Source organism: Macrobrachium nipponense, chromosome 11 (assembly GCF_015104395.2).
Source record: "Macrobrachium nipponense isolate FS-2020 chromosome 11, ASM1510439v2, whole genome shotgun sequence".
NCBI classification, from domain to species: Eukaryota; Metazoa; Arthropoda; class Malacostraca; order Decapoda; family Palaemonidae; genus Macrobrachium; species Macrobrachium nipponense.
In genome coordinates, this window is record NC_061087.1 from 1,146,883 (window position 1) to 1,171,882 (window position 25,000).

Here is a 25,000-nt window from a genome sequence, read left to right on the forward strand (position 1 = left end):
TTATGATACGAAATTAATCCGTTCCGAGGCGCCCTTCGTATCATGAGTTTTTCGTATCTTGGACCACATTTTACATGTAAAATGGCTAATCCGTTCCAAGCCCTCCAAAATCATCCAAGTAAATTTCATAATAAAGCTAAATTGACCTATAAACACTGAAATACTACAACAATTTGGATCATTCAATACCTAAATTAATAACAAAATGCAAAATAACCTGTAGATAAAGTGTATTAGTGTACATAGTATACAAGAAATACTGTACGTAAAATGTGGAAGCTTACCTTTCGAGTGAGGCTATCTCCGAAAGTGGCGACAGAGGAGGAGGACAAACGGCAGATACGTACATTTAACTTTACGAAACACATAAAAAAATGTCAGAAAAACAAACTAAACTTTACAAAACACATCAACAAAACTGTAACACTTAACTTTACAAAAAACTTAAAATAAAATTTATTTTGTCTTTTTTTGATTTTTACATTTCTTTTTACTTTTTTATACTTTACGTAATTTCAATTTCTTCACCACCGAATGGATGCCAGTCCGTTTACGGAATTATTCGAACCACCCATGAGAAGCCTTGAACTCTGGGGTTGCCGTTGATGTCCCCTCTCCGCCGTCGTCTTCGGCTTGGGCAATCAAATCGCCGAAAATAGCGCTGGCCTTCTGGCAGATTGCCGTCTCGGTTATCGTATCGCCATTGATTTCTTTTTCCTCAATCCATACAAGAAGCAGCCTTTCCATTTCATTATGCACATGGCTCCTCTTGTTGGACAAAATAGTCATGCCCTTGGAAGGTGTAGCTGCTTTGATGGCTTCCTTCTGCTTAAGGATGGTGCCTATCGTCGACGGATTTCAGCCGTATTCCTTAGCGATCACACTTAACCGCAAGCCAGCTTCATACTTTTTTATTATCTCCATTTTTGTCACCATAGAAAGCATTCTCTTCTTTTTGTGAACTTCAGCAACTTTCTTGGGACCCATGACTATACTGTACGTAATTAAGTTATGTAGTACGTATACTAATTAGGTTCTCACACAACACGATAAAGTAGCACAACGAAATCACTAACGAATTTACGTTACTAAACGAAATCGTTGGACCGAACGAATGCCGCATGCGTATGATAAACATGTTGGTACGAAGAGGCCGAGATAGGTACGCCACCACGTACGTATAAGATGCATGATGGGAGGGATGCTGTCCAATAGGAGAGAAGGATCTCATGGCGGTGACTAGCATCAGGAACCAATAGGAGAGCAGGAGGATGGTGGCGAATCTACTAGTACTAAGATGGCGGCGCGCGGCGCGAGTTTCAAAATTGTTATTGGGCGAATCTCGGACTTTCAGAAACCTTTCGTATCTTGAAAACTTTTCGTATGTAGAGCCGTTAAATTTTTCGCATTGGCTTTCGTATTTCGAGTTTTTCGTAAGTTGAGCCTTTCGTATCTCGAGGTACCACTGTATATATATATATATATATATATATATATATATATATATATATATATATATATATATATATATATATATATATATATGAGTCATATCACATTACCGTGATTCATATGGGAGTACATACATCGAGCTACAAATGTCCTTTAATATCTAATTCTCTCTACCTTGGAATTAATATATTTTCATATATGTTAACCGAAGGGGGATTTTTTAGTCGATAAGAATTTTGTGAGCTCACAGGCATGAACCATCGAACCAACAAATTGAGGACGCACAGTGAAGCCTTAAACCACACCACCACTGCAAGAGGATATAAGTTTATGCTGCCTCTCAACAACAAATACCAGTCACTCTCAGGTGTTCGTTGTTGTGGAGTCGGCATTAACCCACCTCGACCTCGTAACATTGCAGTGCTTTTGTCTGCACATAGCCATTATATGAGTCATATCACATTACCGTGATTCATATACATACATCGAACTACAAATGTCCTTTAATATCTAATTCGCTCTTCCTCGGAATTAATATATTTTATATGTTAACCGAAGGTGAATTTTTCATATATTTTTTTTTTAGTCAGAAATTTGTTGGCTCACGGGCGTGAACCATTGAGCCAACAAATTCAGGATGCACAGTGAAACCTTAAACTACACCGCCATTGCAAGAGGATATAAGTTTATGCCGCCTCTCAACTACAATTTCCTGTCGCTTTCAGGTGTTTGTTGTCTTGGAGTCGGCATCAACCCACCAAGGTAGAGCGAATTAGATATTAAAGGACTTTTGTAGCTTGATATATATAGGGTAAACAACCGACTGGACTGGCCAACTGGACTACCGCGTTTGTGGCCACCCTCCGAAAAAGTACTTTAACACGTCCTGACACTGGAGATGGTCATCAGTCATGAGTTGTTGGTGGTGAGAGGAACAGCTCGATACCTCTACTCTCCTTTCGAAGTAAGTATTTTCTCCAAAGTTAGAAATTAAGGCCATATTTTAAGATTAAACAGAGGGTAATGAAAAGTGTGACCAAACGCAGTGCACGCTACCCCCATGATGCTTTCAAAATTTTTACTTACAACTAAAAATGTTTCGAAGATTGGCGCCATCTCGATGTTTGCGGAGTTGCTTGTGTCAACAAACTTCCCATTTCCTGTGCTAAATCCGCACACCACTTGTACCCATAGACGCTGGGGCACTTTCATCACAACAATCGTAAACACTGACTTCCAACCACTACTTATCCAAAGGAACTACGATTTTTAGTAGTAGAAGAAGAAGTTGCATAAATATTTTTACATGTTCATGATTATTAATTTGAAAATATCGTTGTTGAAAAAGTAACTAGATTCCTGACTCGCATATCAACAGTGAACGGTACCTCCGGCATTCTTCACGCTCTTCAGTTGTTTATCAGTGTTCCCAATTGGTATGTGTTTACCCTCCAACTGGGTATAAGACTTACACAAAACTGGGGAAATAAGTGAAATTAGCGTATCTATTTGTAGTATATATAAATATTACAGCAATTTTATCATTACTGCATTACTATGACAACTAGAATTCATGGAAACAGTTTGAAAATGCATTGCGTATGTGTGAAGCTCCACTAGATTGGCAACAATGAGTCATTTTGCCGTCGCGTCATCTGCTCGTAAGTACTTCAGAAATATCTGTAATTTTCGGGGTTAATTTGGTTGCAAAAAAGGGATAATAGACAAGAATTAAATAAACATTTTGAAATAACAAAGTAAAGTTAAACTAAATAATGAGTAAAGTAAACAATTAAGGGAATAAAGCTTTGCACCTCATAAACCGTGTACTTGTCTTACTGCCCGCTGTCCTCATATTACAATGGTATAGGACTGCGGCAGTTTGTATGTCTTTTCTTACGACTGTTATATGTAAGCATTGTTGGTTCCTTTTTTCCCCTTCTCGTCTGAGTGATATCTAGTAGATTTGGTTCTTCTTTAGAATAAGGGAGATGACTCAAACGGACTGAGTTAACTTAATAACTTTATTTCTTAGCTCCATCACTGGAGTATAGGAATGGTTTGGTCGGATGACCGCTCAGTTGAGAAATCTAAGTTGAACTGAAATATAGGAGGATCGCGTTGATAGCGTAACACTAGCTATCTCAGCATTTTATAATAACAACAAGAATAAAATGAACACGTAGCCATACGGCTCGGAAGTCATGTGTTTCCGCTACAGGTGAATAGGTCAACCACTTCCCATGGAAGGTGTTGTGACCGGTTTACAAAACAAAATGATTATACGTTCAAATGCAAACCAGGCTACTGCAAGCATTGCATAGCATGGTCTAGTTACACGTCCTGTTATGGCTTTGCGGTTACACTCCTAATTCGCCAATGACCCCTTGGGTCATGGGTTTATTTACAGATATGGAATTTATCTGTATATATAAATGTAATATATTACACTTGTGTGCTGCCCGTAACACTGTTTGAGGATGGAGCGCTTAGAATGAGGAACCGCAGCGTGGTTCAAGTGCAATGTGGAGTGAATTAAGACCAAAATGTGTATAATTACAATCAAATAAGCACTGTGGAGTTTCAGTTGTGATGGCAGTGAGGATAAAACCACCTAATACAAGGTAAAAATGAATTTCAGTTCAAACCATGACCCTGGGAATAAAATGTTTCATACTTTCACTAATATAGGCAACAAAATGTTGTTTTATTGTGCTGATTACAACTGCAATCTTGAGTAAGATCAATAAACGTTACATATATACACTAACATTGTTCAAATGAATGCTGGGAAGGCTGGGAAAGATGGTGGATTGTCTGTAGTTACGAATGGCAAGTCACTCAGTCGCCGCCATATTGGCTTTTAAAACTGCCTTGAAACATATTTTACGAAGAGCTCACATGCTTATTTTAGTTCGTATGGCGCTTTCATATATGACACAATGTTGACGAAACTTCAATCTGTGGAATGGTATGCTTAAAGATGTAATTGTATTCTTGTATCACCATTTAAATATCGAGTGAATAAGGCAGAGCCACGTGATGACGATGGATCGACTGCGGTTGTTTACTCTATTTATTTATATTATATATATATATATAGGTTCTAGGTCTTTTTGCCGCCGGAATTTTCGCCCCCAGTCCTTTTGCCGCAGGTTTTTTTGCCGGGAGGATTTTTGGCCGCAGAATTGGAAAAAGAAAAGCCCAAAGAGTAGAGAAACAAAATGACCCAAGATACACACACTCTATCTCTCTCTATCTTGATAATCATCCCTTTTCATTTATTCATTTAAATAATTACGTTACAAGTAGTTTCAATACTATAAACATTTCAAAACAACAAGCGTTAAAAAAAATACATTACAACTAGCTTCAATACTTTGATATTTTAAACTAGCAGTGTTTAAACTGCCAGTGGCCATAATATTAAATCCTCTCTCTCTCTCTCTCTCTCTCTCTCTCTCTCTCTCTCTCTCTCTCTCTCTCTCTCTCTCTCCTCTCTCTCTATCCTCTCGTATCTCTCTTTTCCTCCTCTCTCTCTCTCCTCTCTCTCTCTCTCTCTCTCTTGAAAATAATTGAAGAAGTTCCAAATAAAATCCAAGTGGTCAAGAGACTCATAAAGAAAATATACATAAACCAACATATTCCGACAAAGAAAATGAATAAGGTGAACCTTGTGAATATCCTAATTGATGCATTAGGAAAAAGAATGCCAAAAGCATGCAAACTGTGTAAGGTGTGGTAAAGCATAGTTAATCCACAAAACCTAATCAGAAAATGTGCTGCATGCAACATTCCAACCCATCCACAATGTGCTGAGGTAATGCAAGATATGAGAAAAGATACAAGAATATTTTGCTCAACGTGTCTATCATGGATAGACAATGTTATTAAATCAAGATTGAATGTACAAATAGTTGAGGATGAAGAAGAAGAGGAAGAGGAAGAAGAAGAAGAGGAAAATGGAAGAGAAGTAAACAAAACTGAAATGACAGAAAAAAATAAGGAAAACAAAGAACAAGATAAAAGTATGGATGCAGAGATACTCATTGATACTACATATGAGGCAATAAAGCAGCATACTTACGAAGAAATAAATTACGATATGACAACACAAAAGAAAATCCCGAAGAGGCTCTACCCAGATCTACACAATGACGGGAAAGAGGAAAAATAGACAAAAAAGACAAAGTCTGCAACCTTTTGAAAAGAGGGAATTGCAGATTTGGAGAAAGATGTTACTACAAACATCCTAAGGTATGTCACAACTATGAAATATATGGTAAATGTGCATACCTAGATGGCTATGAGGATGATTGCAGAGATCTGCATCCAAAAATATGCAAAAACCTAAAAGAAGGAAAAGGATGTAAGTTCGACAAAAAATGTAAATATATGCACCTTGTAGACATGAATCATAATCAAATAAATAATCAATCAAGTAATAAAATCCAAAATAAGAAAGAAACAAATAAAGAGAGGAATAAAGAATATCAGGTAAAAGAAAAAAGCAAGCCATCAACGAGATATGCAGAGATGTCGGCAAAAAATTTCAAAGCATCAGCTCCAAGATTCTACTCAAGATTCTACTCAAGAGATAATAACTGTGTTTATTATGCAAGAGGATGTTGCAGATACGGAGAAAATTGCAGATTCAGACACAAAATGAATAATTATGATGAAGGAAGATCAAATATTATGGAAAAGTTGGATTTTTTAATGTCAGAATTTCTGGAAATGAAAAAAAGAACAACATACAAGAACAGGAAAGAGACATGGGAAAATCCTTATTATTACCCATATTAAATGAAGGAGAAAACACGCAAACCATCATAGTGATGAATGCGCAGGGTTTAGTTACGAGTAACTCAAAAAGAAAAATAGAATACTTAGAAGAACTAACCCAAATTGAAAAGAAAATAGATATAATGAATATAAGTGAAACCTGGTATTCCCAAGAGACTGGGAATGATGATCAAATAAAAGGGTTCCAAACTTATAGATCAGATAGAAAAATAGGAATCAAGGGGGAACCGCAATATATGGGAAAGACAAAAAACAAGGAAAAATATATGAGAAATATAGTAACTCAGAATGTGAACTAATAGCGATAGAATTTGAATCTGAAAAATTAATGAACATAGTAATATATAGACCTCCTAATACTAAAGAGTTTGACTTAATAATAGAAAAATTGGATGATATATGTAGAAATCACAGGGGCTGGACTATTCTCCTATCTGGAGACTTCAACTTTCCTTTCGTAGACTGGAAAGAACGAATAGGAGATTGTGGTTGTACTTATACATATAAAAAAGAGAGTAATAGTAGTGCAGAAGATAAGAGGCAATTCGAAAAGCTATTAGATATGCTACTAGAATACAACATTCAACAAATAAATCACCTGCCAACAAGAAAGGAAAATACTTTAGACCTAGCATTTGTGAACGAGATGAATTGTGTTAAAGAAATAATAATTTATAATGTGAGTATTTCAGACCATAATGTCTTAGAATTAACAGTCCATTCCAAAGCAAGTGAAAACAGAGATAAGCAAGAAATGAAAAAGTGGGAAGGATATGGAAAATACAACTTCTACAGTAAAAATATAAAATGGTCAGAAATAATTGAAGAATTAAACAAAGATTGGGATAACATTTTCGTAAGTGATGACATAAGGGTAAATACGGAGATATTATATAAAATATTAGAGAAAATAGTGGATAAATATATACCGAAGAAGAAAAGTAGACATCAGTCATGCATACCAAGAGACAGAAGGATGTTGTTCCAGAAAATCAGAAAGTGGAAAAAAGGTCTTGCAAAAGAAAAAAGTGCATGGAAAGTTATAGAACTAAAAAGTAAGATAGAAAATGCAGAACAAAAGATTATACAATCAAAAGAAAATGAAAAATGGGACTTGGAAGAAAAAACCATAATAAATATCAAGCAAAGCCCCAAACTATTATACTCATACGCGAAAAAGATGAATAAAAGAAGAATAGAAATAGGCCCTCTAAGAATTGAAGGGAGATTAACGAATGAAAAAAAGGAAATTTGCAACATATTGGCAGAACGATATAAGAGAGAATTCCCCCTAGAATAGATAATGATATAGAAGTAAGGGACAAAAATAGTGAATATTTAGCTGACATAGATATTAATGAAGCTGATATTGTGCAGGCAATTAATGAAATTAAAAATGGAGCTGCAGCAGGGCCTGATGGAGTTCCTGCTATTTTGTTATAGAAAGTAGTTCATTCTATCGCAAAGCCACCTGCAATATTATTAAGACAAAGTGTAGATACAGGCAAGATTTATGATGAGCACAAATTAGCATATATTACCCCTACTTTCAAAAGTGGATCAAGACTAGAGGCAAGTAATTATAGGCCTGTGAGTCTAACATCACATATTATGAAAGTATATGAAAGGGTAATGAAGAAAAATATTATGAAACATTTAATAAAAAATAATTTGTTTAATATAGGATAACATGGTTTCGTACCCGGAAAAAGTACACAAACCCAACTGTTAGTCCACCGTGAGAACATATTCAAAAATATGAAAAGCGGAAATGAAACAGATGTGGTTTACCTAGACTTTGCAAAAGCTTTTGACAAGGTAGACCATAATACATATATTAGCGAAGAAAATTAGAAAACACAATATCGTGGATAAAGTAGGAAGATGGTTAAAAGAATTTTTACACAACAGAAAACAGATAGTTATTGCAAACGATGAGAAATCATATGAAGCTAAGGTAATATCCGGTGTGCCACAAGGTACGGTGTTAGCTGCAATACTGTTTGTTATTATGATTGAAGACATAGACAGTAATGTTAAGGATTCGGTAGTGAGTAGTTTCGCTGATGACACAAGAATAAGTAGAGAAATTACTTGTGATGAAGATAGGAACGCTCTACAAAGAGACCTTAACAAAGTATATGATTGGGCAGAGGTAAATAGGATGGTATTTAACTCTGATAAATTTGAATCAATAAATTATGGAGACAGAGAAGGAAAGCTATATGCATATAGGGGACCTAATAATGAGACAATCACAAATAAGGAAGCAGTTAAAGACCTTGGTGTGATGATGAATAGGAACATGTTATGCAATGATCAAATAGCAATTCTATTGGCAAAATGTAAAGCAAAAATGGGAATGTTGTTACGACACTTCAAAACAAGAAAAGCTGAACACATGATTATGTTTTATAAAACATATGTTCGTAGTCCACTTGAATATTGCAATATGATATGGTACCCACACTATCAAAAGGATATTGCACAAATAGAGAGTGTACAAAGGGCCTTTACAGCTAGAATAGAAGTAGTTAAGGACCTTGACTACTGGGAAAGACTACAATCCTTAAAATTATATAATCTAGATTGGAGAAGAGAACGCTACATGATAATTCAGGCATGGAAACAGATACAAGGAATAGCAGAAAACATCATGGAACTAAAAATATCAGAAAGAGCAAGCAGAGGTAGATTAATAGTGCCCAAAACTATACCAGGAAAAATAAGGAAAGCACACAGGACATTAATCCACTACGCACCAGCATCGATAATGCAGCGTCTATTCAATGCGTTGCCAGCTCATCTGAGGAATATATCAGGAGTGAGCGTAGATGTGTTTAAGAATAAGCTTGACAAATATCTAAACTGCATCCCAGATCATCCAAGATTGGAAGATGCAAAATATACCGGAAGATGTACTAGCAACTCTCTGGTAAACATTAGAGGTGCCTCACACTGAGGGACCTGGGGCAACCCGAACAAACTGTAAGGTCTGTAAGGTAAGGTTAAGGGTTCTCTCTCTCTCGCCTCTCCTCTCTTCCTTTCTCAAGGCTATCGGGGGGGCCTCTTCTCTCTCTCTATCTCTCCTCTCTCTCTTCCTCTCTCTCTCTCTCTCTATCCATATAGCAATAAATATTGTATTTCATAAGTTTTAGGTACTAATTCTTACTGAAAAGGAAAGTAAATAAAGATTATAAAGTACAAATTTTATTCATTTATTTATCAAAATTACAAAGTTTATTCATTTAAAAATATAAGGTTCAATTCAACATTGATATATCATTGTACAGTAGCATCATAATTAAAAACGAAATAAAAGGTTTAATGCATATTCATTGCGATACACCGTAAGTAATAAAGTTTATGTTCAGAATTATATAAAGTTACAAGCCTGTGTATTCGTAAATAAACATCTTTGTAAGTTTTCTTCTTGTACGGTGCTTCGCCCTTCTTGTACGGCGCTTCGCCTCGTTCGATGTCAGTTCTTTTCTTCCTAGCCAGATACTCTTCCTGTTTTAAAATTGAGTAATTTCCAAATATTTGGGTGTGTATTTGTTACCGAACTTTGCATTGCGTTATGGAACCCTTCAACGCTGTTGTTGGTGTTAGGTAAATTGTTCAATGTAATTGGTTTCGAAATATGATATCGGGTCATGAGGCAAATCGTCAATGTCGACTAGTTCCTCAAACCCGTCATTGACGTCGCTAGGAGGCAGAAAAGCAAGTGCTGCAAAGCATTTCACCAAAGTGTTGAATTCACTGTCCGTTTGGTAACGCACTTTATGGCCAAAATCAACTACTTTTCCAAATATATTTTTGGCTAAATGGAATAAGCATCCGGTTACGTTTGCACTAGGAAAGACATCAGAGAAACTTTCGTAACTTGCTCTCTCAAAATCAATGTGTCGGGTTGCAAGGTTGCACGCAAATCCTTTAGAACATGGACAAATTTTTCATATGTCTCCTGGCTTTTGTTGGGAAGTAAAGCAAATATTCGGGTTTTCAAGAAGAACATGTAACAAGTATATCTGGTAATAGATCTCAGGGCTACAGTTGAATGTACCGTCACAAGCCCAATGTTTGAATCTTTCCAAATCATCTAAACCCGAATTTGTCCCGAAAACCAAGATTCTGTCCATGTCGTCTTCTCCATTGTCGTATAGTAAAAATTTTTCACCACTACCGAGACATTGCAAAGAATCAGGAATTACATAGCCACATGTTGCATGTGGGATAGGCGGAGCCTGTTCATTCTTTCTTCTCCATTTCCTGATATTTCTTGATAAAAGTGCATTTGAGGGCATTAGATAACATGCAGCATCGTCTAAATGCGCAGAAGCATTGGCAATTATTGACCTGGCAGATGATTGTGATTCAGAAGCGCACACTTTTATTTTGGCTAAGGAAGCATACACTGCTGGTTTTGATGGGTTTGCTGCATGGCTATGATCACCTACTTTTTTGTCTATTTCTATATCACCTTCACTTTCAATTCCAGTGTGGACTCTCGCCTTACACGCTTTAACTTCACGCTTCCAATACTTCTTGTTTTCGTTAGCTCTGTCTATTCGATAAACGAAATTATTTTCGTCTACTAACTTTTTCCCTCTCCGGCTAGTTTTAACAGTATACGCCATTATAGAAGGGCTTCAATAATAATGAAATATAAACGTAGGGTCTCCATGAAGAAAATGTAAAAATTTTTTTTGTTTAACGATTGATGTTTTGAAATGTTTATAGTATTGAGAGAGAGAGGATTTTATTTTCATGGCCACTGGCAGTTTAAACACTGCTAGTTTAAAATATCAAAGTATTGAAGCTAGTTGTAATATATTATTTTAACGCTTGCTGTTTTGAAATGTTTACAGTATTGCAACTACTTGTAATGTAATTATTTAAATAGCTCATTTTGTTTCTCTACTCTTTTTGGTTTTTTTCTTCTTTCAGGCAGTTAATGGGCTTTTTTTTTTAAATTTTGCGGCCAAAATTCCTCGCGGCAAAAAGTGCTAACGGTGAAAAGACCGGCGGCGAAAAGATTGCCGGCGAAAAGACCTGCGGCGGAAAAACTGGTCACGATATATATATATATATATATGTGTGTGTGTGTGTGTGTGTGTATAATGAACACTGAATTAAGAAACTACGCCAATTCTTCGTGGGCTGACTGTACATGACAACGTCGCATCATTATACTAGACTGAGTGATTAAGAATGATAAGATACCGTAACTTATACAAAAACAAATATATAGATACAAGCAGTCTCGGTTATCGGCATACTCAGTTAATGGTGATCCAATTTTACGGTGCATGTCAAGCACCATAAAATCGGCGACTTATAGTGCTATGTTAAGGGGACCGTCCGCTATGGCGGATGACATGTCAATTTGAAAAAATAAAAAATCGAGTTATTACTTGTATCTATGCAGAAACATGCCGTGCATGCTTTCCAGAAGTTTCAGCCAATTATTTTCACAAATAATGAAGATATAGCGGTTTTTAAATGATGACGTCATCGTAACTGCGTCGTCTGTATGACTTGAGTTTGACAGAATCGTTTTTGCGTGTTTATTTTTGCATATATACAGCGATTTTTTAAGATTTTTTTCGAAATTCTCATACATCTGGTAGCAATGAAAGGTAGTGTGACACTGGGCGAGAAGCGAGCTGCTCAGAGCGGTTATTTATAGGCGAGACTCGGGAGAATGACTCAGTTACGCCACAGACGTCAAAGCGGTTACATGCGCGTAGGCACTTGCGTTTGGTTACTAGCTATTTACGTTGTTTTTATAACTTCTTAGTGAACTTATAGCAATGCCGAAGTTACCTAAGATCAAGAAGGCTACTCAGCAACTATGGCTAGCAAAATTAGCGAAGGCCAGGAGTGTGCTGAAAGAAAAACACGAAAATTAATTGTTTTCAGCTGCCCTCATTGTCTCATGTCTCGCCGTCAACATCATTATCTGGTGTCCGGCTGAGGGTACTAACACCACTTTTAGGGGTAGGACCACGATCCTTGATGTAGAAATCAACAATAAAAGTACAAATAAAGTAATTATAATAATGTTGTTTTGACTTTTATAAGAAAAAAGCAAAAATTTACATAGCAAATCTTTGGGAGCTCATAACTCAAAAACATACTTATGCGCATGTCGGTAAAAATTACTCGTTTATTTATTATCCAATTTTAGAGAGAAAGATATCATTGGAAAGAGGAATAAAAATCCCATAATTTTGTGTGACAGAATTTTGATATCTTTTTTTTCTTTTTTTTAGAATTTTTTGAGTGTCTAGACTAAAAAAAAAAAAAAAAAATTCATAAAAAATAAAAAAATTAAAAAATCAAAATTCTGCCACACAGAATTGTTCCGTATATAAAGAAGTTTTTATGGTATGATTTTCAATACAACTGATGTCATATTAGCGGAGAAAACTCTACCAATTTTTTTTTTTTAAATCATGATTTTTGCTAATAAAACGAAAAGTTTTTGATCAAATGACTTGAAATTTTTATATGATGAAGGTATTATATATATCTAAAACATATATGAAAATTATGTATTTTGCGTAATAAATAAAAAAAATAGACATCATAGAGGACGGTCCCCTTAAGCCATGTTCTGGTTATCAGCACCATAAAGTGCCAATAATACAGTTAAGGCGCCATAACATGCCTAACAGAGGTTTTGGTTAATGGCTGTTTTTGTTTATTAGGACCCCACTGAGAACAGAACCCCCTGATAACTGGGGATTGCCTGTGTATATGTGTGTATGTATGTATGTATGTATATATATATATATATATATCATATATATAGAGATAGATAAGAGAGATAAGAGAAGATAGATAGATAGATATTATATAAGAATAGAAATAGACTAATATAGATAGATATAATATTATATAAATAGATTTAGAAGATATATAATAGAAATCTATATAGAATATATAGGATATTATATATATATAGATATATATTATAGAGATTACATATATAGATATCTATAATAATATAAATATAATATATATATACATTTATTATATATAGATATATATATATATATATATAGATATATAGATATATATAATATATACTATATATATGATATATATATATAGTTTATAAAATTTTTTTTTTATATATATATATAGATATATCATATATATAATATATAATAATTATATATATATAATATATACATACATACATACATACATACACACATATACACAGGCAATCCCCAGTTATCAGGGGGTTCTGTTCTCAGTGGGGTCCTAATAAACAAAAACAGCCATTAACCAAAACCTCTGTTAGGCATGTTATGGCGCCTTAACTGTATTATTGGCACTTTATGGTGCTGATAACCAGAACATGGCTTAACATAGCACTATAAGTCGCCGATTTTATGGTGCTAGACATGCACCGTAAAATTGGATCACCATTAACTGAGTATGCCGATAACCGAGACTGCTTGTATCTATATATTTGTTTTTGTATAAGTTACGGTATCTTATCATTCTTAATCACTCAGTCTAGTATAATGATGCGACGTTGTCATGTACAGTCAGCCCACGAAGAATTGGCGTAGTTTCTTAATTCAGTGTTCATTATGGAAATACTGCCATATGCAGGTGCCAGATTATTTATTTAACAATAAATAATATTTCCTTTCGAAGAAGTTGTACTTGATATAAATTACCTTAGAATTAAGTAGATTTATTCAAAGTATCAAAGATAATTATTTTGCAAAGTAAGGAAAATATATACCGACGAGTCCACAAATTTTAATTTTATTCTCAACTCTAGCTTCGTAACAGCATAAACATTTGGAAGTGGCTTTGCTGCTGTATCATACTGTACTGAGGTGTTGTAATTTAATTTCCTACAGCCGATAAATAATACATTAGGTCTATTTTCAGCAGTGCACTCTCAGATACCTAATGTAAATGAATATGTAAATCGACAATATATATATTAATCTTTGTTTGATTATTCCGTTATTCTTTTTTTTTATTGACCATGTCCTCCTTTTTTCTTATACTTTTCATAATTGCTTAACATAATTTACTCAGACCTAGCTATTCAAAGTCAAAGCTCAATCATAAAAAAATCAAACGAGTATAATTAAGTCTTTTTTTTTATATAATTCCTTGCTTAACATCCTGTTTCATCTGGGCACGTGGGAAAGCTGTGGAAGTCAAAACTGATGAATGCATTTAAGAAAGGCTTACTTTAATAAAAGCTTTCTTGGGTTGATCTATCTGTAGCTATTCATTTCTTCTGAATATAAATTAATTCAAATTAATTTCACTTGTATGGCTAGACCTACTACCTTAACCATATTATAAGTAGCTGAAGAGTTAAGAAATATGAGGGATAACTTTTTAGTTTTAAGTCTCTTTCAGATATTTGTTTTTACGATAAAAACCTCCTGCTGTAATCAGGATTTGTTCTTTGACAGCTGCAACAATCATACAGGGTGTAATACGAGTGTTTGCAAATATTCTGGGGAAAGAAAAAGTAATTTTGAGCAGAAAATATTTTATAAACTTGCATTTTAAGGCTTCGGTTGTCGGTGAGGAGGAGCAGTGGTGCCGTATAGGAGTGATGGAGGGATTAGACCGATGAAAATAAAAGTCTCCCAAAAGAATGTATTATTTAGGTTTTGAAGAAGAAAAAGGCATTCATCATAATTTGTTCCCTCCCTATACGTGGTATTCATTGGACACCGATAAAAAAAAGTAAGCCTAACTGAATCTCTCATCCATCAAAGGTAAGTTTGCTTATTTATTAGACTTATTCATTAGACACATATCAAAGATTTCAAGTGTATTTTAAAAATCTCTCCCTCTCTCTCTCCTTAGGCATAGCCCTAGTCATCATTCCTGGTTCAACAATATCGTTACGAGGTGCTAGAATTCAAAATCCAAAAAATATGAATGTTGCTCAGCAACATTTACACTACTGTATTGTCTTGCTCTCTTGTGGTGCTTCGAGGAGTTACACCTCTAGACCCATGCTCTAAACTTTGCCGTTCCCTAAACAATTTGATTGAACTATGAATGATTCTCTCCGGTACATTAAGCTTTCTTGATGTCTTTCTAACAGGAACTTGCACCAAATGCAGTGCAATAGTTGCCTCTTGCTCAGCAAGGGATGTTTCTAAGACCGATAAATGACACATTGACATTGGATTCCCGCGTACATAACGACATCAAAAGGAATAGTGAGGTCGCATGGTCGCATGTTAGGTTATCTTTTTTTATCTTTGATATTATTTTGTGAGTTCCCAATGTTTTCTGTAAAATTTAACAAATGGAATCGTTCAACTACAGTCAACTTAATATTGAAATTATAATGTAAGGAGTATGTTTATACGATACTACTATAGTAGATTCACATCAGCTGTGTATTTGATGTCTAGACCAGTCCCTTACGACGCTCCTGATTGGCTGTTGATAAGCCAGTCACAGGGATGGAAACTCTGTCTCTCTCGAGACTTCACACAGGCAGGATGTATGTTCCGTCTCTCCTGAGGGATATGTATTTCAAAAGTATCTCTCAGGAGAAGTGGGACATACATCCTGCCTATGTAAACTCTCAAGAGAGACTGAATTTCCAGCCCTGTGATTGGCTTATCCAACAGCCAATCAGGAGCGTCGCAAGGGACTGGCCTAGACATCAAATGCACAGTTGATGTGAATCTTCTATAGTGGTAGGTGTCTCCTATCTACTTAGTAATGTATGTCAGTGGTTGTGATATGACGTTATTTTACAACATCTTTTCATTCACGTCAATTTTGTTATACGGAAAATAGATTTTACACAATAACATAACATGATGTTCTAAAGATATCAATGACTGTTTTAACATCATTACATAAGATTTCTTCCATCTTTGAAAAGAAAAATAATTAATAAGGCATGAATCGTGGGTCAGGCAGGTGAACGGAAAATTATTTAACTCTGCCACCACTTGGTTGAGCGTGTGTACAATGTACATAATACATATATATAATTCTTAGGGCTCTCATATAGTGTAGAATTTGAGTTATTTTAAAAATATTGGGAATGGTGATAATTTATTTAACATTTCAATTACGTTTGTCTTGTCTCTGAGATATTACCCATTATTGGTACTGGATTTTTTAATGGTATCTTCAGGCTGTATCAGCCTTGGACACCTTATACAGACATATGGCACAAATGGGTTCATTCTCATTCCTTTCTACTGAATTGCTGAATCCTCTTCCTTCAGTTTATAGTACTATATCGTCATCCATTCTTAGGTGGGTAACTACTTTTTGTATTGGAGTGCAGTAACATTTGTGATGTTAGTAATACATATGCTCTAACACAATTTTCCATTTAACTTGAATGGTATCCATATTATAGTTTCATTAAGGATCTTTCCTATCGTAGCTCATTTTTCAGGATTTACTGAGTACTATTATGACCTTGACCTTGCCTTGGAGGACTCTGGAACTGAAGAAAACGATTATGCTAATGAAGAAAACGATTATGCACTTTTATCTGTAGATATTCCTGATGGTTCTCCAGTAAATTTAAGAGATGGTTCTCCAGTAAATATAAGAACAGATCACACAAATTCTAAGCCTAGGACTTATTTCCCTGAGACATGGCTTTGGGATGTGATTTTTACTGTGTAAGAGACTTTTCTGCAACTTTTTTTATTTACCTGCTAAATCTAAGGAACCGTTTTCTTAAAATTATTGATTGGTGTTAGTATACACTATGCTGAATAAATTGGTTCTAATGAAAGTTGCATGCACATAGTAGATTTAGTATAATTAGTATGTGTCTAGGTTTTGTTGGGAAGTCATGCAGACGAAATTCTCTATATCTTTAAAGAAGTGTGTTAAATCCTTATCTCTTTCCTCATAATCTGTATGTAAAAGTTAGTTTTAAAAAAAGACCAAGAAATAACAGAACAACAACATATTTTAAACTTACTAAATTTTAAGGACTCTTTCTTGAATCTGTCACGGAATACACCTTTTTAAGCTTCTTTCAATACTAACACCCACTTTGGTTTAAACAAAGGTTATCAGAAATTTGAATGTTAACCATGCTGCTTTAAGTTGTGCTTAAGTCATCTTGTGGAGGGAGTTTTCTTCCTTTTATTTTCAAATTATCAACTTCATCAAGGTTTTCTGCAGAAAACATACCCCAATATTACTGATAAATCGTGAAGTTAAAAGCCCATTGCCAGTTGATGTATTTACAAATATATGGTGAATTGACCCAGATTAGTATACATAGTATTCGAGCAAAAAACACAAGAAAGTGCTAAAAATCATGTTTCAGTCCAAGTAAAAAATGTATGGATATAGCAAATATTACATGCATGTTTTTGTGCTGAAATTAACATTTCTTCTGAACTATTGCCTTTGCCTCTCTAAGGTTGGAATTTTGGTAGGAAAGCAGTTTCTTTATTTCATTCTCGAATTCAGATTTTAAATGAAGAATGTACCTAAAAGTATACGGGAATCAAGAAGCTGAAGTTAATTGCTTGTCTGTCATCGTATTTATACTGATGAGATCATTGTGACTAGCAAATTTCATATACTTCTGCCAGAAATCAAAGAAACCCTCAACATGTTTTCATAGTGAGGATGGGTCCATTTCAGCCAATTGAAGTTAAATGTATTTGAATTCTGCAGAAGAGAATGTGAATGAATGAATTAATAAGAATGCTTTCAATATGAATGAAATCATTTGTATTTGAACTCCGCTTTTCTTTAGGTAAAAAATCATGTCCAGTAAAATTACACGTTCCATAGGTATTAAGTGATTGGTATTAATTATATGAAATGTTTAGAAATGCCCCAGAATACAACAAACTGCATTCAGTTTACAATATAACACATAACAATCCACATCTTGCAACATACAATTGTGATTCCAAATATCCAACTTTTGTGGAACTTGTTGCAGTTAATTTTATTTTTAAAAAATGCTCTCATTACCTATCAGCTATCTATCACCACGGCAAAATTGTGTATAATCTTATCCAATACTGAAGGCCCAAGATCATGGAAATTCACGATGTGCAATATCTTAATAAATTTTGTTTTGAAAGCACTTTTACACTGACTTTGTGAAATGAAAAGTTGAAGGCAGAATGAGCTTGCATTAAATTTAAGTAGAGCATCTATCAATGAAAGAGATATACATTCGTAGAATGATTATGCCTTAGAAATACAGTTGATTATAAAATATTTTTTGAAAGTTGTGTACTAATCCATTCAAGGAGTAAAGAAGAACATAAAGGTGAAGTATATTATTTTTCTTTGGGATGACTCTTACCTGCTGTCAGAGACAGCTTATATCTCCACGCCAATAGGCGAGTTCGCATTCAAACAAAAGATGATCAAATGGTTGACCCGGCTGACTGTCTAGTATATCTGTTCTCTACCAGATATGTTTCGAATGTTCCAGCTTTCATCAGAATTCCTCCCACCATTGCGTATAGATCATATTGTAATTTCATAGTTTTGGCTGTTTGCTGCTATTACGGTACGTACTGTACATTTATTTTTCCTAGGATGCCTTCCATTAGGATCAAGACCAAGAATGTCAGGTTCTGTAGGAATGATTATACTTATTAGCAGGATGTTGATTTTTGAGGTAGAAATAATGTTTGTGCTGGCTGCTATGATATGAATTGCGATTTTAAGAATAGACGCAAGGAATGTAGGGATTTTTGAAGGACTCTGTGCTTATGTTTTGTTAGTATAGGAAAAGAAGTGAAGCAGATAGATTGCGAAAGCAAATTAGGTCAGGTCATAAACCTGTCATGTCTCTCCCTTCTCCAGGTCCTCCATCTATAGTTTTCCTTTAGCAATTTTAGGATTGGATCGACCACAGATGTGAACTGTAACAGACCCACCCAGAATCTGTTCAAACTGTCACTGAAACCCTGGACACTAGGAACTTTTGCAGGTCATTCCTTATTTTGGATCTATTCTGGCTTGGAAGAGACAACCTTGGTCGAACGGTGTATCATTGTAGTCCCTGCCACACAGTACACCTGTTGGGTGTGAGGCAAGACTTGTCTCCTAATTGATCAAGAAACCTATTGACACGAGTCTTTTGAAAAACCACTCTATGGTTTTATGGCACTCTTTTCTGATGGTTCCCCAGACTAGCCTGTTGTGTACGTACCCAGCTGTTGAATTTTGTGAAGACTTGTAGGGTGATATTTTTGCAGAAGGGCATGACATTTAATTTCTACATGTCTTCCTATCTGGACCCATAGGAAGGACCAGAAGGGAACAGCAACAGGGAAGTGCCAGTATGTATATTTCAGACAGATAGGGACGGTCCAGTTTCCATGTAGGATGAGTGAATGTGCAATGGTGCTCAAATCTCATGCGACATGATTCTTTTAGTATCGTCCAGATTCTCAGATTCAACGTGACGTTGCCAAATAGTGTTAAACTTTAATTTTTTCTAATGTCATATATGTCGAAAAGTTTGCGAATTCACAGCTTGCCCTATTTGCCATATTGTATAATTCGTAATGTGTATGATTTGAACTTATTTTTTTTCTTTTTACGTTGTTTAGTTCAAAGTGCGGTGTGATAAAGTTAGCGCTGCCATCAATGAAAGCACACTTAACATGCTCCTCGGACTGGTTAACATAACCACGTCTGCAGCTTTATGACAGTGGCTCTAATAAGCTCAACAGTCATAACAACAATTTCAAAGTAGGAATATGAATTAAAACAAATTTTCCTTGAATGTTGAAGTTTTCGGCTGTGTGTAAGCTGCCTGGATGTTGCAAAATGTTTTAAAGGCCTAAAAAAATAATCAAAGCCATCTGAGATGTAATCTGTTACTGATGAATTGATTTGTAGAGATGATATTTGAGGAATATGGATTACAACCAGTTTTCTTTGAATGTTGAAGTTTCAGGCTGGTTTAATTAAGCTGCCTGTATGTTGCAAAATGATTTATAGGCATAAAAACTAATCTAAGCCTTCCGAGATGTAATCTGTTACTAATGGTTTTATTTGTAGAGATTACCTGTTCTTTGAAGAATAAAAGATGATGGTTTTGATTGTATGGAGAAGATGGCTATTAATTGAAATGTAAGTATTAATATCAAGGCGTATGGAACACGATTTTCAACTGGTTTAGAATATTGTTTTCTTAAAAGTCCTTCTGCTCCCTTTTGGTGTATAATTTATTCTTTCATCAGGTAACTTGGAGTGCAAGAATGTGTAGATAACCTCATTTGTTCTCTGGCCAGAAATGGTTAATTGAAATCTAACACTTAGGCGTTGGAACAGTGTCTTGACTTTGACAAAAGAATAATTGCATAGCCAGATATTTGCTAGTATGTCATCATTTTTGAAATATTTAAGAAATATAACGAATAATTATATATGTAAATCCAAATATTCCTCTAGCACATATAAAGTAAATGTTTTCATGATAATTTCATCGTCGCTACTCAGTGTAGACCTACTTATGTTACACCATGTGGTTGTCGTTGCACCGGCATATGATACGTCACACGTTCCCCTCACAAGTTGATAGCGGTGGACGCATTCTACTTTTGTCTATACATATTTACTTTTTTTTAGCATTGAGGTGTAAAAGCAATCAAATAGGACTATTTCAAATTTTATTATTGCTTTATGCTTGTTATGACAATTTTCTTGTTCTTTTATTTAACAGTTGAACTGAGGTTTGATGACTTCGTTTTGGTGAAATGCTTCACCGATGTGTGAACTATAGTTTAGAAAATGTCTCATAAGAGTTTTGTCTGAAATTTGGCTATATGGGACATTTTCTTACAGTTTTGAAAAATATAACAGATTTCACTCTTTTGAAACATATTATGGCCATAATGTATGCAATAATCACATTTTTGCATTGAAATAATAGATAGATATGGAGCATGCTAGCTTGCCAGTTAGTGAATTTTGAACGAAATCCTATGGAGTCATGTCACATGAAGCATCACCGTACTTGGACATCAGTTGTTATCCAGATCTTGCAGCACACAATGTGCTTATTCAAATTTGACATGTTGAGAATTGCTCTTCATTCAGAAGGAGCCCTTTTTGGGGGGTCTGGTATGCATCTCCTGCGAATACAGGGGACCACTATGTGTATATCTATGTATATGTATACTATATATATATATATATATATATATATATATATACACACAGAAATATATATATATATATAGTACATATAACATATACATAGATATACACATAGCGGTCCCCTGTATTCGCAGGAGATGCGTACCAGACCCCCCTGCGAATGTTCAGAATCTGCAAATAGTAGGAACCCCCTATAAAAATGCTGGTAGGTAAAACTCAAGAAACACCCACTAAAAATTTTTATACCTGGTTTTTTTTAATAGTTTGATCACAAAAAGTGTATTTTATGATGAAATTGGTTAAAAAAATACCAGGAATTTCTAGATATTTCTCATAGAAAAATACAGCTTATAGGCGAATTTTCCGCAAATAATGGGTAGATTATGGTCCAGAGAGAAATCCACGAATCCACGAGTCCGCGAATCAGGAGAACACAAATAAAGGGGGCCCACTGTGTGTATATTTATATATATATATATATATATATATATATATATATATATATATATATATATATATATATACACACACACACATATATATATATATACATGTAATTATACTCTACAAATAGAAAAACTATATACTGCTGAATATACACAGAGAGGTTTATATCAACAGGTGTATACACACACATGGCATTATATATATATATATATATATATATATATGATATATATATATATATATATATATATATATCACCTGTTAATCTAAATCTATCTGTGTATATTCAGGATGCAGTTTTTCTTATAGAATGTAGTAAGTCAGCAAGGTAGACTGATATTAAAAGAGGTCCTTGTGTTTTATTTCCAACTTATTATTTTCAGTTTACCTCCTCAAACATATTCCTTTGTATCATTTTCATTTTACACGCCAAGATATTCTTTAAATATAACAGATTTATGACATTGTTATTCCAAGCTTCTTGATCTTTGTAATCAGCAATTTCTGATTTTTGCTTGCCAGTTCCAGAAACAATGGTGATGATGAGAGTACCTCAGCATAATTTTTCGGTGGTTAGGTCAGGTCCAGGTTTCCTTACAAGTGAAGGAGTTACAGCAAGAACATACTTCCCAGAAACATGGATATGGGAATTATCATTTGTATCGTTAGTATCCACAGCAATGCTTTTAACTTACTTAACATGCAAGTTATTGCATGTCATTGTGAGCTTAAAATAAATACTAAGCATAGGCATCCAATGTTTGCAAATTAAGCGTAGCAGTACAGAGACTGACAATACCTGATTATATTCCAGTTTGTAAAAAAAAAAAAAATCTTAAATTTTACTCTTAAATATACACCTTTGAGGAAAATTTGTCTTGGTGGGACAGATCATCCTTAGCTTCCCAAAAAGTTACTCACTCAGAAAGTTGAAACAGCAGATCAGATCCACAATTTCTTCAAGCAAGCAGGCATATGGAAATTTGTAATTTTTCTGGTATCCAGATTGAATGGTTCATTTTTAACTTTCGAACACATAAATGTGACTTCCATGTACAAAATTTTTTTCAATTGTTGAATATAGGGATTATTATCACTATCAATGCATGTTATATTATTTATGAATTACACTCTCTTTGCAGCCTTATATACTATATAACAAGAGAAGCCCATTTAGTTGGTATTTCACAATTCCCATAGAATGTGAGTTTTGCTCCAGCGTCTGTAGCATCATTGATATGTACTATGTCAAATACTAATTTGAGGACAGCCACTTCTTTCATCAGATTTGCAAAATTACTCGAGTGGTAACGTTTGAATGACGTGTATCATGTGGTAATTGGCCTCCAGTGTTCATTATAAGATTACATATTAACTGGATTTTACACTGTTTTTCCTTGGTTTTATTAAATCTGGGATGTATTTAGTGTATATTTCGTAATTGTGATCACATCTTTTGAAAGTTTGATAGCATGCCGTAAAGAGAGGCAACAGAATGGCAGTGAGAATATAATAAGAAATTATATCACATTTTTTGAAGTAGTCTGGCAACTCAGTAGTTAAATCATAAACATAAGGAACAAAGCCAGATACAGTATCGTGGACCTTGACTTACGACCAGATTTTATAATTAAACGTTTTGTGTAGCAACAAAACTGACAGTTACAGTAGCAAAATTAAGCTAAAGTGCGAATGTTGCAGATTAGGCAGATTTTTATGGACGTAATTGCTGGAAGATTCTTAACATTTGATGATTTGGTCTTAAAGTATACACATGATAGGATTGAGGATTGCTGTTCCTGTGATTATTGGCAACTTAGTGAAAATATTTCCCCACTGTATTATGCTTTGTAAAGAAGTCTGATACTTTTAAATGTGCTGAATAAACTTTTTAGAAGGTAACTTCTGTGATCTAGCTTCAGTGTCATTTGTTACTTACAACAGATGCCATAGAGGCGGATAAATACCCCTGAAAAGTAGATCTGGATGATCATTAGACTGAAGGGGAGTATGACACCATTAAACACTGTATTGAACTTAATTGGGGTGGGTTGGAGGGTTGCGATGATTTGCCTCGTATTGTCAGTATCATAACATATATGTTGAAAGTTACCAAGGAAGTCAAAAGCAACAAGTGATTGGATTATATAGAGAAACATTGAAAATACACTAATTGGGGAAACTGCAAGTTTATGTTGTAATTTTAATGTGAGGGAAGGAAATCTTTGATATATAATTACTGATTAGAGCGTAATAGAAAATTATATACTACTGTGTGATGAAAATATGCTTACTATAGGGGAAACTGCCAGGTGAGGAAATGTTCGGCATAAAACTATTCCTTAAGCCCGTCCACACGACGGGCAAATGGCTGGCAGGCACTCTCATTTGCCCGGAATTCTCTCGCTTTGAAACAGTGTTACCAGATCAGGCCCGGCAGTGTGGACAGGCCTTAACCCCCAACGAGGTAGAAATTATTTGGTAAATAGAGCTATAGAGGTACTGGAATGGAAGAGCCTTAGTATTATGGAAGCCAGTGTAGGATGAAGCAACTGATATTGTAACTTTTCTGCACATGGATTCTATTCATGATTCATTAGTTAAGCAGGAAAGTGGCATTGACTTTTGTGTTCATCTTTTTCACTGAAGCCATCCAATGTTCTGGAAACGGTATAATGTTAAAAATTTAATGCAAAGATTTGCGCATAATCATAACAATACAATTTAGTTTACGTTGTGTTTCATTCTGCCTTAATAAGGTACTAAACAAAGATTTGCTAACGTGATAACACACAGCAGACGTAACGTATGTATATTTATTATAATATATATTATATATATATATTATATATATGATATATAATATATATATATATATATATATATATATATATATATATATAATTTTTATCGCATCACAATGATTCATATACATACGTCGAGCTACAAATGTCCTTTAATATACAATTCGCTCTTCCTCAGAATTAATATATTTTCATATATGTTAGCCGAAGAGGAATTTTTTAATTGATAATAATTTCGTCCTCTCGTGGGTTCCAACCAGCGCCCAGTGGACTGAGCAGAAATCAGGACTTCAGTGACGTCATCTACACTCGTGATCGCCACCCATACCACAGAGAATTGG

The 25,000-nt window shown here is 34.7% G+C and overlaps 1 protein-coding gene across 7 annotated transcripts in view; it reads left to right on the forward strand.

Annotated features, from left to right (window-relative positions):
• Positions 1–25,000, forward strand: part of LOC135215322 (alpha-2-macroglobulin-like) — a 494,644-nt gene that overhangs the window by 316,222 nt on the left and 153,422 nt on the right. For 2 of the 7 annotated variants that reach the window (XM_064249915.1, XM_064250000.1), the window contains exon 15: positions 16,697–16,928. The exons of 3 other annotated variants lie outside the window; for them this stretch is intronic. In XM_064249915.1, coding sequence (XP_064105985.1) covers positions 16,697–16,928 — 232 coding nt within the window. Of the gene's footprint in view, positions 1–16,696; positions 16,929–22,377; positions 22,520–25,000 lie in introns of all 7 variants that reach the window. 2 more of the 7 variants (XM_064250434.1, XM_064250358.1) reach the window with 2 other exon arrangements.